Consider the following 16,320-nt stretch of genomic DNA (forward strand, 5'->3'; position numbering starts at 1 on the left):
TTTGTTATGTATCATGAGTAGTGGAGATCAAGTAAGAATTGGAATTGCAAATACAAATACTAAGAGTTGATAAATATTGGCTTTTAAATAGACCCACTGTAGATTTGAACAAAATGCTTTTTAACCTAGTTAAAAAGGTTATTTGAAAATTACAACATACTAAAAATGTACAGCATTGTCTGATCTTGACTCTTGTCTTCACTTTTACAGCTATTGATGTGGTCACATTCCTATGAAGTGGTCTGTACAGTGTCAGGGAACTATAGTATGAAACTTTCTGGCTTGAACTTTATGCACATTACATGAAAAAAGTGTGGGAGGTACTAAGCTAAAATATAGTATAATCACTTTAATTGTGTCTTTTCTAAGGATGAATTCTTAGGGTTTGCATGTTGGAAACCTCTTAATTAAGGTCTTTCAAGTACTTTTTTAAAGACAACACAAATACCTTAGGGCTGAACAAGTCACCGAGATGCACCTGCACGGCATTAATGACCTCCCTGAACACCTGTAAGCGCTTGGTCAGTTGTTGGCCGCTAGCACCAAACGCTATAGGTCAGACCCCTTAGGCTACTGGCCAGCCACAAAAATAACGCAGCCCCCCTTGACCCACAGTCACATGTAACTAACGCACAAAGACTAACATGGGCATATATCTGTGATCATCGTCACCCCAGCGTTTCCTCCCTCTGCTGTGAGTGCTGGGAGCTCACAGCCTTTGGTCACACCTCTTACCCGTTCGCTCATTCAGCCTCCTTTCCAACCAGCGATGAGCTGACGTGGTGAGCTTCACAAACAACAGTAACAACAGCAAGAAGTTACCCTTATGTAAAATTCATAGTCTGACAGATACCTGAAGAAAGCAATGTGGTTTAGCTAGAAGCAGATACTCCACCTTTGCTTCGAGCTAACTAACCTTTGTGAGCCAAAGATACGGTGTTAGTTAAGGAGCAGGCATCATCCTCAGCTTTGTTAGGTTTTCTTACTTTTCCATGTCTCTGCAGGCTCCATTCTGTAAGTCATTGTGGAGTATTCTTTTTTCCCTTTTCATCTCAGAACAGGAGACTATTTCCTTGAAACTTGCATCATCAGTTAATTGTTAACAGTTTAAAAAAAAAAATCATACTCATCCCTTAATATGTTCTTTCAGCTGATGCCTTCATGCCGAGGAGGCTGTGTAGCTACTGATAAGACCTAATTTGTGAAGGGCTTTTCAGCGGTCTGACAGGTTCATACGTGGCACTGTTTGCTCAGCAGGCAAGGATGAGCGTTCGCTGAAACACTTCTACAGTGGCCGCTAAATGCGTGCAAAGAGGCTGGGGCTGGTGATCCAGAGGGAGTGGGCAGGAGCTTCGAGTGGATTCCCAAAGCGGTCTGTTGTTTTGCAACTATGTTCTGACTGTGTCACTTGATAGCTGATTTCGTCTTTTCTCTTTCAGAGCCTAATGAGCTGTGTGTGGGCCCTGCGTTCGGTGATATCCCGTCTCAAGATGCTGCTAATACAGTAGTTAATTATTCCTAGCTGAAGAAGTCTAAGAGGAGCAAAAGGAACTGGGGAAAAGCAATGGCTGCCGGTAAATATCTCAGGTCTGCAAAGGTCATAAGAAAATAGCTGGAAAGAGCTGATTTCAGCTGTGACTGGGGAGGGAGGAAGCAAAAATGTGTGAACACACCTTGTGTTTGGGGGTTCAGTATCAGAACGGTACCATCCCTTAGCTATCTGACCCACTCTTCCTTCCCCAACCCAGGAAAATCCATGCCTGGGCTCAGTCTATTTTGACCATATTCATGATAATTCTCTTTTTTTTTTAGAACAAAACTTGGTATTTCCCATAGTGAATCAATTTGGTTTGACCTCTTTTTAGTTAGGGGCTAATGTATTCTTAAATCTTTTACCAAAAAAAGTTGCACCTTATGGAAAACAGGTCTTTCCTTGGGTTGTGTTTGGTTCTCACAGCTTTCTGACAAGTTGCCACAGATTATATATAATTAAATTTTATCAGAGGATTGCAGGGCAATTCATTCAGGTTGGGAGCGGCCTCAGAAGGTCTCCAGTCCAACCTCCTGCTCAAAGCAAGGCCAGCCGTAGGGTCAGACCAGTTGCTCAGGGCTTTATCAACTGACTCTTGAAAGCTGCCAAGGGTGGCGACTGCACAGCCTGTTCCACTGCTTGACTGTCCTCATGGTGAAAAAGTTTTCCATATAACCAGCCTGAATCACTCTTGTTTCATTTTATGTCTGTTGAATGTTTCCAATGTCTTTATGTTTTACTATACAATACCAAGCACTATTGTCAATGGTCTAAAAGGTGAATCATAATTAAGAAACAAAACAAACCCAAAATAAGCAATGATTGTGATATCTCATTTTCACTGAAGATTTTGGTTAAAAATCCTGGCGCGTTGACTATTCTACTTACGGTGTTTCTTTTCTTGCAGCAGCTGATGGTTTGGGAAGTATAGCTATAGATACCACACAACTTAACATGTCAGTCACTGATCCGACGGCTTGGGCTACAGCTATGAATAACCTGGGGATGGTTCCAGTAGGGCTAGCTGGACAACAGCTTGTGACAGGTAAGATTTTTCTGTTTTAAAAAAGAACTCTTGTACTGTCCATGAATTCTTCCAGGTCCTTTTAAAAATATATGGAATGATTTCTGAGGATATTATATTTTTATATTCTGAAAACATCACCTATGATTAATATTGCATACTGTGTATTACTCTCTTCTTGTAGTAGGTATATAATCCATATTGTATTTTAACCTTGTGGAAAAGCCAAAACTCTTTGGGGAAATTAAACAACTAAACCATCAATCCTTATGCTGGGTCAAGAGCAGGAGGCAGGTCACGTAAGAGAAACATTTGTTTCTGTTTCTCTGTTCAAGCAGGATGTCTTGAGGTTTTGCCAAGGAATAAATACCCTGGGCTGAGAACTCTTGACTGGAGAAAGATTTTGAAGTTATGTTAATTAGGCAGAAAATCATGAAGCCCATTCAATTCACATGCTCAGTTGATATTAGTGAAGTGAAGCTTTCCTATCAGGTGTGTGCTTATTTACTTTCTGCCTGACTCCATAAACTGAATTTCAAGAGGTTGTTCTTGTTTGATTTTGTCATTTCACTTCCCAAACATAGTTTGGGAGAGGGTTGCAGGGGATTGCTTATTCTAACAACAATAAAAATAATATTTTGAAACCAGCAATATGTTTCACAGACAAGCCTGGACATATCAGACCTCATTGTCAACAGTAGAGGCCCGATTAGTTAGGATTAATAAAACTTCATCGCTTTTGTGAGGTAGAGAAAAATTATTTTTATATGGGTGCGTGCCCTGTAGACACAAGCCACATGCCAGGCATATGACAGATCCCCTCTGGAAGCTGCATTGCCACTTCAGCTTAAGAAGAGCTGTGTGACATCTGGATCAGAGCAGCATCCTGGCACGTCTGCGCCCGTCCATGTAGACATGGATGCAGTGAGCCAGGTCATGATGTAAATCACTCTGCGTGCCTCACCAGGGATGCGTGATGCTTAATTTTGGCCAAATATGTCCCCTTCTGACACTGGGAACCGAGTGGAGCTGTGCCAGTTCACAGCTGACGGTCTGGCTCTGAATTACCTGTTTTACAGGCGGGTAAACTAAGCTGCAAGAAAGCTGATTTATAATGAATCAGTCTCAAGCAGAGAGTTTAGCTGGTGGAGGCTGTGAACTGATTCTTGGTCTCTGGCTTTAACCCCACGCTCCTGATTAAAAGAAACAAGCAAAGCCATGCGCTCCTCGGGAGCCAGTTCTCTTCAATGTTTTTGTCAATGATCTGGACGCAGGAATTGAGTCCACACTAAGTTTTCTGATGATGCTAGATTAGGAGGAGCCGTTGATTCCCTTGAGGGTAGAGAGGCCTAATATAGCTATCTGGATAGATTAGAGTGCTGGGCAATCACCAACCATATGATGTTTAACCAGGGCAAATGCTGGATTCTGCACCTGGGATGGTGTAATCCTGGATGTACGTGTGGGTTGCGGGACAAGAGGCTGGAGTGCAGCCCTGCAGAAAGGGATCTGGGGTTTTTGGTTGATGGGAAGCTCAATATGAGTCAACAGTGTGCCCTGGCAGCCAAAAGGGGCAACCTGGGGTGCATTAAGCACAGTGTAGCTAACCAGTCAAAAGAAGTGATTGTCCCACTTCACTCAGCATTGGTGCAGCCTCACCTTGAGTGCTGCGTGCGATAAGAAGGATATAAAAATATTAGGGTGTGTCCAAGGGGAGGCAACAAAGATGGTGAAAGGACTAGAGGGCAAGACTTAAGAGGAGCAGCTAAGGACACTAGGTTTGTTCAGCTTGGAGAAGAGGAGGCTGAGGGGAGACCTCATTGCTGTCTACAACTTCCTCATGAAGGTGAGTGGAGAGGGAAGTGCTGATCTGTTCTCTCTGGTGTCTGGTGATACGATGCGAGGGAATGGCTTAAAGCTGCGTCAAGGGATGTTCAGATTGTTTATTAGGAAAAAGTTCTTCACTGTGAGGGTGGCCAAGCACTGGAACAAGCTCCTCAGGGAATTAGTCATGGCCCAAAGCCTGTTGGTGTTCAAGAAGCATTTGGACAACACTCTTTGATACACGGTTTAACTTTTAGGTTATCCTGTGTGGAGTCAGGAGTTGCATTCGATGATCGTCATGGGTCCCTTCCAGCTCAGGACATTTTATGATTCTATGTGCTGGTGGGGAAACAGCTTTTTCCATTTTCTGGTGGGGCATTGCCTGAAGGTGCTGCACTCAACTTGAATGCAATTACTTCCAAACCTGAAAATAGCCACATGTCAAAATCAGCTTCTGCTGCTTTCATTTATAAGCATCTCAGTTGCATATCCCGTGGAGGTTTGCCCACCTTTTTGTCTTCCTCTCTTCCACTGTCTCTCCAGTTTCAGTGTAAGTTGTGTCCTCAGGTGTGCTATGCAATCCCTACATGGCAGCCTCATCTCATGTGCAACGCTTTTCCCCACAAGGGAGGATCTCCAGGACTTTATTTCATTGCCAGCTCCCTACTGTAATTTCCATAACTATGTGTATCACGTATTGTAGGAGTGTTGTACAGGTCAGTTGGTATTTGTTCAGCATTTTCAATATATGAAAGGTGCCATAAGTAATAAATATTAATTACTGAAGTGCTGCCTTATTCTACGGGTGCAGAATAACTTCTTTTCTTTCCTTTTGCTTTCCTTTATTTGAGACTCTCTTATATTTTCAAGGTAAATAGGTGCTTTGACACTTCATTATATTTCCTTATGATTCATAATTTTTTGACACATTTTCTTCATGGCAAATCCATAATGGCAAAATCACAATTTACTGTGAAAATACATATAGACTTATTTGCTATAATATATTTACAGTATCTGCATTCAGTGAGAGTTTGCATCACCATGTTCAACCAAATATCTAACTAGTCCTTAGCCCTTTCTGACTTTTTTCTTTTTTTTTTTGCTGTTAATCCTAGTAACGAACTCATCTTTGTCAGCAGTCACATATTGCTTTTGCTACTGTCATCTGTGACATTTCGGAGATTAAAATGACACACCCATGTCCCAGTGCTAACTTTTTGTCTGTCTCTAAAAATCTATTTTATTCTTTTTTTCCTGCCTTGATGACAGCTAGGAAAGCAGTAAGTAGTTTAGATTAATCTTGGAGAGAGTATAATCTTTCCTGGATATCTTTACATAACCTCCCATAGTCTGAAGCTTGGTGTATGGTACTCATCTATATCCTGACGTATCTCTTAGTTCTCCGATCTTTCAGTTTCCAAAGGACTTATCCATTCACAGACTTTCCTTCCCCAAACTAACCGGTTCCTAATTCCTAAATTGCAGGGCATTTTTGTTCCCGTAGGTATGGAGCCCATATGATCTACTAGGTCTTTTTAAAGGTTTTTGACGGGGTTTTTTTCCCAACTGTTGTTAACTTTGCTGCTGTGTAATATTTACAGTATCTGCATTCAGTGAGAGTTTGCATCACCATGTTCAACCAAATATCTAACTAGTCCTTAGCCCTTTCTGACTTTTTTCTTTTTTTTTTTGCTGTTAATCCTAGTAACGAACTCATCTTTGTCAGCAGTCACATATTGCTTTTGCTACTGTCATCTGTGACATTTCTCGGAGATTAAAATGACACACCCATGTCCCAGTGCTAACTTTTTGTCTGTCTTTAAAAATCTATTTTATTCTTTTTTTCCTGCCTTGATGACAGCTAGGAAAGCAGTAAGTAGTTTAGATTAATCTTGGAGAGAGTATAATCTTTCCCGGATATCTTTACATAACCTCCCATAGTCTGAAGCTTGGTGTATGGTACTCATCTATATCCTGACGTATCTCTTAGTTCTCCGATCTTTCAGTTTCCAAAGGACTTATCCATTCACAGACTTTCCTTCCCCAAACTAACCGGTTCCTAATTCCTAAATTGCAGGGCATTTTTGTTCCCGTAGGTATGGAGCCCATATGATCTACTAGGTCTTTTTAAAGGTTTTTGACGGGGTTTTTTTCCCAACTGTTGTTAACTTTGCTGCTGTGTAACATGCTGGGATGCCTGCCTTCTAACAGAGTTATGCTCCCCACTCTGCAATCTGTGAAGCTCTTGCCTAGCCCAAGAGTTTGTTAAAATGACAACTAAAGCTTCCATAACATCTGGCCGATACTCTTCTCACAGCCTGGGATGCAGGCTGTCTGGTCTTGGTAACTAATCAATTTTAAGCACTGCTAACCTTTTAATACCAGTTTAGATGATATCTGCACTCTATTTAATTCCTTATCTCCCAGTGCTGTAAAATTGGATTTTTGATCTGGGCAAATGTCAGAGCCTTTCATTGGTAAAGATGGATTCTTGTTAATAGTTGTATAATATCTCTTCTGTTTCTACATATATTTTGCTTACATTTACTGTTATTCAGAAAGCTTACCTTTTTCCATAATATTTGGTTACTGCATTACATGTACACTAATATATGCATTTATACATTATATATATATAATTCATACAATAAACTGTAGTTTAATAATGCATTAGTTAAAGTGTTAAAGATTGATGTGCAATAGTTATGGCTGAAAAGCACTTTCATTCTAAACCTCACCTTTCAGCAGGTTATAATTTTTTCCAAAAAATTGCCTTTTGGGCTGAAATTTCTCACGGTTGGTCTCAGCCCAGAGTAAAAAAAATTCTGGAAAGGTGGGAGAAAATCTGCTAAACTGCTTTTAAATTATCCAGGCCTTAAAATTGCTGTTTTCTATGCTTTGAGACTTTGAGAAAAATGGTCAGGTGAGAGGGGAAGGATAGTTTGTACTCCACCTTTTTGAGATCTGAATCCTCTTTGTGCACTCAGCAACTCTGATTGAAGCAAATCTTTCAAGTACACTCAAGACTGCTGTTTTGTTACATTTTAGGACTAGCAGAAAAACTCAGTGACCTCAGGCCAACTGAGAATGTTTTATTTTGATTTTGCATTGGTACTTTTTAAAGGCAATTTTGGCATTGCTGAATTTAGTGTTCTTATGCTGTCATTTGTTTCAGCAAATGGCATCAGGTGACCTGTTTTCTAAAGGAAGACATCCTGCCAGGAAAATTATTTACTTCTCCAGTTCAGTTTAGTTCTCCTTTCACTAATGAACCATTGCCCTGAAAAACATGAAGCAATTTTGAGATGCTTTTCTCCAGAATGACTTAGACGACCTAAACATTTGTTAGTCAAAAATGGTACGTGTCAAAAAGTTCCCTGGTACAAATGAACATTAAGAGTGGTACATAAGTGGTAATTCTTTTAGACTTAGTTAAGCTCATGCCCTGTGCTGCATATTTGTACTCTGACAGAAAAAAAATAACAAACTACAAGGGCAGACATCCAAGATGAAAGTTATAGATCTGCCTAGAAGTCAAGGGTATGCCTGAAAACTGATGCCTTCTACTTATTTACAGGATAATTATTAAGGCACACTTTTCTATGTGAGTCCAGCCAACATGCCTCAGCCTCAAGATACTAAAATTTTCAGTGGCCTCCAGTCTTGTTTTTGCTGTTAGACTTTGACCACTTGTACAAAATCCTAGTCAAATCAGAGACCAGGAAGCTTTGAAGCCTAACATCTTGCTTACCAAAATGTATAGAAAAATCATACACCATTTTTGTGGCCTCAGGCATGTATTTTTTAAACACTGGAAGTTGTGAAATATTAGACAGTTACATCAACCTTTCTGTTTTTCCATTTGTCTTTGCTTTCCCCACACACTTGTCTTTTGACCTGATTTCAGTGGAACATAGGAGCTGTCAGTTCCAATCAGGTCACCTCGCTCAGGATTGTGCTTTTGACAGTGTTGAGTATCAGATACTTCACAGGGAGAGATGTACAAGGCAAATCAGCACTGAAGCGCTTCTCCCTCTGATGAGCCCCGTCCAGCCTGACCTTGAAGGTTTCCAGGGATGGCGCATCCACCACCTCTCTGGGCAACCTGTGCCAGTGTTTCACCACCCTCAGCGTAAAAACATTTCTTTTTATATATAGAACAGGGTTCCCCAAACTAGAGGTTATATTTCCAAATCAAGTCATAACTCAGCAAAACTTCACTTCGGGAAGCAGCACCCGCGACAATAAGTGGTTGCAATCCTGAAACTGCAACCCCAGACTTACTTTTTGATAACAGAAAAATTTGGAAAATTTCAGTCTAGAGACTCCTAAATCCCAAGACACAAGGTTAAATATCCCTCCCGGAATTTTATTAGCTCAAGACCTTCAAGTCTTTGGAGGCATAATATTATCTCTTTCTTCAGAATGAAGATTGTAACTAAAGGCAATCACTATATTCAGATTCCAATTAGTCTCAAGCATTTTTCCATGTGATGGGCATATCAGGGGGAGGACTAGCATGATGGCTTTTCCTTCTCCTACTCACTCCGGTATCTCAAGAGGTCACTGATTCCTATGCAGAGGAGAAGACCTAGGAATTATTTGAGAAATATCAAGGTTGGGCTGAGACTTAAGAATTCCCTCACCAGTCTTCCTTGGCTGTGGAAAAGTCCTTTAAGCTTCAGTGTCTTTCTACCATAAAATAGATGAGGCATGCTTTATGAATTATTGTCGACTGCAGATCATCATATGCTGACTAAATTGTAAACATATCCCTCCTTGTTCTGGTTGTGTACTATTTTTGTAACGTTAATGAAGAAAAATCAAATAAAGTAGGAAATCAAGGTATATTTTATTCTATTCAGCAGTTCCCCAAAGAAAGACTGTACATTAAGCAGTGCTGAAGAGTTTAAGAAGTCAGCTGGCCAGAAGACTCTGCCAACTCTCATGTCTATACTTCTTCTGTGGCCTCTCCGTTACTGGAGGCTTGGAGCTACTGATAGCCACCTGGCAGTGTAATTTCATTTTACCTGTGCTATCCCGTTACCTATTAAAGCTTGCTTTTTCTACACTTCATCGCTTAGCCGCTGAACCAATGTGCCAATGAGCACATAACTCAAATTGTCCAAGACATGTCTAACAAAACACAGCTTCCTTTTCTGTAATTAATACTGAGCTCCTGTTAATTGATTACAGAGTCTATCCACAAAAGTTTTAAAATAAGCCACTTGTACTATGACCTGAAGATAGTAACCTTTTTTTTTTAGGAAAAAATGCTTGAGCATCTATAATATGTGACTGAAGTTTAGCACGCTCCAGATGTAAGCTTTGAAGTGCACAGGCAGCTGGCGAAGGTGCTCCACGCACTCTTGTTCCTCTGCTCCTGTAAGCTGCAGACCACAAGTAGCTGCTGGAAGAGTTCAGCAGCCCGGTGGCACGGTAGTAGTGTGCAGCATGTTTACCCTTGCTCTGAATGCTGCACTGGCTTGACATCTGGCAATAAAAGAAGATATAAGGAGCCTTCATAAAATCTGCAGTTTTCCATAGGTTTTGCAAACCTCTCAAGGCTACAAGGTATCTTTGGAAGGCATCTTTTCAGCTATTATGGCTTCCCAACCTGTTTTATCCATTGTGTTTCATTAACAAGCCAGCCTATGGAGCAAGAGAAATGTAATAAGGCATGCTCTGAAGAAAATCATATAATTTTCCTAATTTTATTGTAATTCCTTCCTACTTTACTTTTATAGTCTTCACTACAGAAACATTGCATTTTAGTCAAGGGGAAAAGATTTACCATTTAAATTATTTGAATAACCAATCAGAATAATTAGAGGTGTGAAACATACTGTAAAGGATTAGAGTCGAGCTTGTACCCAGATAAAACCATGTATTTTTATTATCAAGACACAGGAGAGCAGCAAGAGTGAAAGAGAACAGGTACTGTGGGAATCCCAATATGTAGAGCCACTGGGAACATCTCTAAAGAAGTATTATATATTAGTGTAACAAGTAGGTTTTTTTCATTGACCTGAAAAGCGCCTGCAGAGTTAAGCACGCTTTCTATCATGTGAGTGTTACTCAAGGAGGCTTCACACCAGGGGACATTAAAGTGCTAGGAACAAACACAGTCAGGTTACAACAGAAAAAGGAGAGAGAGATTCGATGGCCAGAGGAAATGTGGCAGAAACTTGAAGTGCCTTTGACACACTATTCAGGGTTAAGTGTACCTCTTAGGTCATTCAAGTGCCTTCTCTATATTAGACCTTAATTGAGGCCAAGGATGAAGATAATGATTAAAATCTGCTTGGCGCTTAAAGATAAATAATGCTTTTTCACATGGTATGAGGGGCTGAATGCCCCAAATAAACAAACCTCAGAGGTGAGCAGGGGCACATAAAGGGAATTACTAAGTGCAAAGCTTGTGCTGTATGTGGGGTGAGGGTTTTTTCTGGAATATGGCATCTCTCTCTCTGTTGTTATACTTTTGTCCAGGCCAGTTAATAGTTTAGGAAAACAGACTGATTACTATTTGGCATAACTACTCTTAACTGTCTCAAAATACTGGAGTAAATTTATGATGCAAGTCATATTGTTTGGATGTTTTGGCCTTTTGGTTTGGATTTTTTTAATTCCTGGCTGTTGGTAATTATACCACCAAAAATCTGTTTGGCATGTTTTTATTTGAAGTTGCAGTAAAGTAGCGTAAGGAAATACTATATTTTTGCAAAAGTTTTCCCCATCTTTTTTCTCACTTTGGAAAGCCTCCATCCCCACTATTTTCCATGTATTTATTTATTTTAGACAAGAAAACCTGTGAGTAATTATGAGCATCCCACTGCATAAAGTAAGCCAAGAGACTATTGGGAACTACTTGCTACTATTTGCTACTGACTGTTCACTTCTGCTGGAGCACAGCTTATTTGCAGCACTTTTCCTTCAAACATCACTCCCCATCCAAGGATCCCACGTTCCTTGGCTGACATGGGGAATCCAGTGTAACCCCTGTGTGATGTACAGTTTGCTCATGGGAAAATTGAGTTATTGTGGAGAGAAATCAACAAGAAAGAGCAAATTGACCATTTTAACTAATTAAAGACAAGGTATGAGTACCAGGTTATGTATTTACGTGGAAAAAAAAAAAGGCTTGCTAATGGCAGACGGTTTGAAGGTGGCCTGCTGAGCACGGTCACGGTGCCTGGGTGGCAAGGTGAAGGCGATGCTACCTGAAGCCCTAAAGCCAAAACTGTTAACAGGCTGTGTGGAGGGTCTACAGGAGATGGGCACAGCAGTCCCAAGAGGAGTGTTAACTCGGTCCATGCAGAGTACTCTCAGGAGAGCGCAGTGATCAGGATGGCACAGATGGCACCGCCTGGGGGAGTCGCCAAGCCAGACTTCCTTGGGAGGGGAAGACTTGAATATGAATGAATCCCCAGGCAGCCACCCCAAATCAAGGGCTATAAAATCTTTTGTTCTTCCCTAGTCAGGCTCTCTGCCTGCATGGGCTAGGTTGATGCTTAGAGCTTGGCCCCTAGAAAGCAAGCAAGAAAAGCTTGCTTTCTACATTTTACCTTGGGATGAAGGGCACAAGCATGTTTTTTCTTCCTTTCTGCCACCTGTCCTTCAAATGCCCTTTGCATATGTGTGTGAGAATTATGTCTCACAAAGTGCATAAAAATGCATATCCACTTCACTGCAGGAGTCTGTCTGTGAAATATCACCAGAGGCGATCAGTGTGGTAAAATGTCTTCTGATGGCCCACATTGAAGAATAAAGTTGGGCTTCAGCAAGCCTAATCCCTGAGCATGTGAGGGAGCTTGTAACATAATACTTTGCTAATGTTGACTTCATCCAGATAAACAGTGGATTTACTGTACCTTCCTATGCTCCGGTGGTGACAAATGATGTGCGTGACATCACCAGCTCTGAGTAATGTCTCTGTAATGGGAAGCAGCTGGTCACTGGAGTAGTTCTGTTAGTGGACGTGGAGGTGAAAGATAATTAAACGTAATACATACAATATGCTCTAATACTCTGCAGCATGTAGTTAGATTGTGTTCTGCCCAAATATTAAAGATATTCTGTTACTATGGCTTCAGAAATTTAATAGGTCTGTTCGTGTAACAAGGACAACTTTATCTGCCTTTCCTGTATGTGCACATTTCTTATTCAGATTTTTTTTTTCTTAAAAAACGGTTCTCTTGACCCTACTTGATTTTCCTTTATAAATAATCTCCTCCTCCCGACCACAATGCCTACATTATTCAGTAATTGTTTGTTATTTGTATTCAGGAAAGGCTTTGAGATAGAGAGCTCCAGTAAGTTAAACACCGTCTGAACACTTAAGAGTCAATCCCGGCCCAAATTGCACATGGTCTGTTTTCTTTCACTTAGATAAACCAGGTAGGTAAGGGACCACCTGGAAACAATGGGATAATACTGATTGGCATGAAAAGCAGCAGTGATTACGGAGCTGCCTGCCTATTATGTAGCTTTTTTATTGGTATCTTGGCACAGCAGTAATATGGTGGTAAGTGAAAAAGCGGTTTAACTCTTTTTATCTGATACTTTGAGTCAGGCAGTGAGAAACAGGCAAACTCTATTGCGCGCATTAGAAACAGGCAGACAGTTCCTGCCTGCTCTTCCTCGTTGACTATGCTGCTGTGATTTTTAGAAAAGGATTGGGAAAAGGGAAGTGAGAGAATAGGAAAGAGCTTTGCTAGCGTTTGCAGGAGACAGCACCATGGGAGAAGGTGCAGATGTGCTTATTGTCATCTTTTTTTTAAAGATCTGGCAGAATGAGCTGTGTTTCAGAAAAGAGATGTCCAGACTGCAGTGGATGGAGAGGACGAGTTATATGCTTCTCCAACTCTTTCTGTTCTCTCTGAGACAATTGCATTTCAAATGGTTCATTTCACTAGAAATCAATGTGCAATATTATAACCATTTGCAATGTTGAAGTTTTACCCTATTTTGAGCTGCATCTGTCAAATCTATTTAACCCTTTTATTGGAAACCTCCTGTTTCAGGACTTGATCTATATTTGCACTTGCATGACTGAGCCCTTTCCAGGAATAATCATTGAAACCTCCTTTTCTGGGCCCTTTTGAAAACAATTTTAGCACTTCAAGCATGCTTTGTAGAAGTATTTTTAAGACATTGCAGAATGTCCTACAACTTCACCTGCTAGAATAGCCAGTACCATAAATAAATTAAATATTCCTTAAAAATAACAATAAACTCACCAAAATCAAGAGGTCAGGAAAGGGAAAAGTGACCAAATTTTATTTTCTTTTAATTCCTTCATATTTAGTGTGTTTATACCCCAACACAATGCTGCTGTCCTTCAATGTAATAAATGTTGCAGCAGCCTTTTTTTCTTTACCGTGTTTTTAATACTTTTGTAATCCCCTAGGGACTTAGAGAAGTGTCATAGGTTGTGAGAGGAGAGAGCTCAGATGCTGCACTTGTATATCAGGGCTGTGTGCAGGCAGCAGGGAATGGGAATTTGCAGCCGAGCAGCTCCGAGAGTAGGTGATTTAATAAATTGCTTATTATAAATATTGCGGGGTCCCTTTATGTTATTAGCCAGAATTCAGTATATGAAAAAATGTCAAGTACAAGTACAAGTTCATTCTTGCTATTCACCAGCCTGTGTAAAGTAAAATATCTCTTCCAGTTCTTCCTACATATGTTGCCTTTTAACTTTGTGTCCTTTTGTTGTGGTCTGTCTAATTACCTCAAGTAGATAATCAAGCTTGATTTTATAATAAACCATAGCTGGTTCAGGCATGTCATGACTGATTTATCGACTCCCAAGACTAAGGACTTTCAGCCTCAAGTCTAAGATCATTTCTGGCTGCAATTCAAGGTGTTAATTCTGAGCTTTAATATCTGAATGTTGTTTGGAACACGTGTTCTACGTTTTCCCTTCAAAAAGAGCAAACAGCCGGCATTTCTTTTGCTGTCCAAGTGGAATTTAAGCTGGAATTAAGAGAAAACAAACCCAAACCATCCAATTCTGCAGAAACAGTCTTGCATGTAATCATCATGACAAAGATTGTCCTCTTGAAGGCAAGAGGGCTATTATATATGAATGGAAGTTACTAGCAGTGGGCCTCAGGAGGAAAATATATCTCCATGAAGGATCCCAGTATATATTTCCCTATAACAAATTGCTTCAGCACCGCCTGATGGGGTGGCATGTGTCTCTACACATGTGCACACCATAGAAATGTAAAGGTGCAGTGCTAAGAAAGTAAAATGATGATAGCTAATGACTCACATTCACCATTTGGCATCCCTTAGGGACCGCCTCTCTTCCAGTGTTTTACCTCAGCAGTTGAGCTCATCGGGGACACAAGAGCTAACCATCCTTCCAACTATTCATCCAGGGATTTGAGGCCCCGAGTTCTCAGTGGAGGGCTTTTTCACCGCAGCTCCTTTAACAGACAGAGATCTCTAGTTTTCCATCAACAATGCATCAGTGTAGATTTGAATGCAATCTCTGTAATGCAACAGATATCTACTAATGGGCATTCAGATCTCTTAGCTACCTCAAGTAGTAAGAGAGGGACTCCATTATTCTAAGGATCGTGTAACAGAAACATTATCACACGTCTGCATATTCTCACCAATGTTACTGTATATTGTAATTCTCCCTTCTTATTGCTAATAGGCATCGGGTTGTGGATCTAGTGATATTTCTCAGTGTTTTCTTGTTAGAATTCAAAGACAGTTTGGGTTTTCACACATTTCCTAGGTTGTTTGTTTTATCCTAGCTCAATTATTTCACATTTTCCAATGCAGAATGGCAACTGGCCTCTGTGGACCACATTGTATGAGAGCCACATCTCACTAGACTTGATTACATGACCTGTTATTTGTTGTGCTTCAAATATTTATTTCATCTGTAGCCTTGAGATACTGTATTTAATGCTTCATCCACATATGTATATAGTAAGCATGAGCTAAAGAAGTCCTCCAGAGGACTTTTTTTATTGCTCACCATGCTTTTATGATCGAAAGATGACAACCTGTCATAGTTTTCTTTTACGGTTGTGTTATAGATTGAAAATATCAGGAAAGTCCATGTTACTTAATGGCTGCATACAAATAGAGTTTACAGGTTTGCAAGTACTGCTCGCTCTGGAAACTCATTTGGGGATTTAAAGGGTAACAAACCTGTTTTCGCTCTGGCATGAGTAAAATCCAGTAGTAAAATGTTGCTGGTCAAATGTTGTGATTGGAGCCTTGATTGTCCCCCCTGGAGTTTCAGAGGTGAACATGAGAGGAGAGAGTGATCCAGGGGTTAGGTGGAGAGAGCCCCTCCATCAATAATACAGACCAGAATAGGACCCTGTTTCCCTCTTCCCTCCCAGTTTTCCCTCTTGTACAAGTCTGCAGAGACAGCAGGAATTAGAGGCTGTAAATTTTTTTTCCTTGTGTTAGTAAAATAAAGAAAAATGAATCTGACCGTAAAAGACCAGGCTTCATCTGTCTTTTAGATTACAAAACCCAGAAAACAAACAAAAAAAGTCATTTTCCATCACATATAATTAACCCCCTCATTTAATGCCCAGGCCCACTCGCAGCCTGTGCTGCCCTGACCTCAGGGACTGTGTGCTGATAACAAATCAAGCTTTGTGAGTGCAAAGGGGAGGAGAAGAGGCAGGGTCACAGTGGGCTCCTCATTTGCTCACAGAGCAAGGAAGCGAGTGCTGCGCATTTCTAGGAGCAGGCTGTACACCTGCGGGCCTTCTGTGTGAGGCAAGATTTGTGGGTAAAAGTAACATTGCTTCTTGGACCAACTTGTGTAGCTGGAAAAATATGCACCAGCCCTCCGATGGTCTGAGGCAGCCAGGGGACTAAAACTTTAATTATAGCAGACAGTAAAAAAGGTGGATTCAAAGGAAGGAGTAGTTTTGCAGCACATTATAAT

The 16,320-nt window shown here is 40.6% G+C and overlaps 1 protein-coding gene across 1 annotated transcript in view; it reads left to right on the forward strand.

Annotated features, from left to right (window-relative positions):
- The first annotated feature begins 2,470 nt into the window (after positions 1-2,470).
- ENOX1 (ecto-NOX disulfide-thiol exchanger 1) overlaps positions 2,471-16,320 on the forward strand; it is a 139,395-nt gene continuing 125,545 nt past the window's right edge. The window contains exon 1 of the mRNA XM_019471100.1: positions 2,471-2,576. Within this exon, the coding sequence (XP_019326645.1) occupies positions 2,486-2,576 (91 nt within the window). The 5' untranslated portion in view covers positions 2,471-2,485. The remainder of the gene's footprint in view (positions 2,577-16,320) is intronic.

The sequence above is a fragment of the Aptenodytes forsteri genome, unplaced genomic scaffold, assembly GCF_000699145.1.
Source record: "Aptenodytes forsteri isolate BGI_AS27 unplaced genomic scaffold, ASM69914v1 Scaffold172, whole genome shotgun sequence".
Lineage (NCBI taxonomy): Eukaryota > Metazoa > Chordata > Aves > Sphenisciformes > Spheniscidae > Aptenodytes > Aptenodytes forsteri.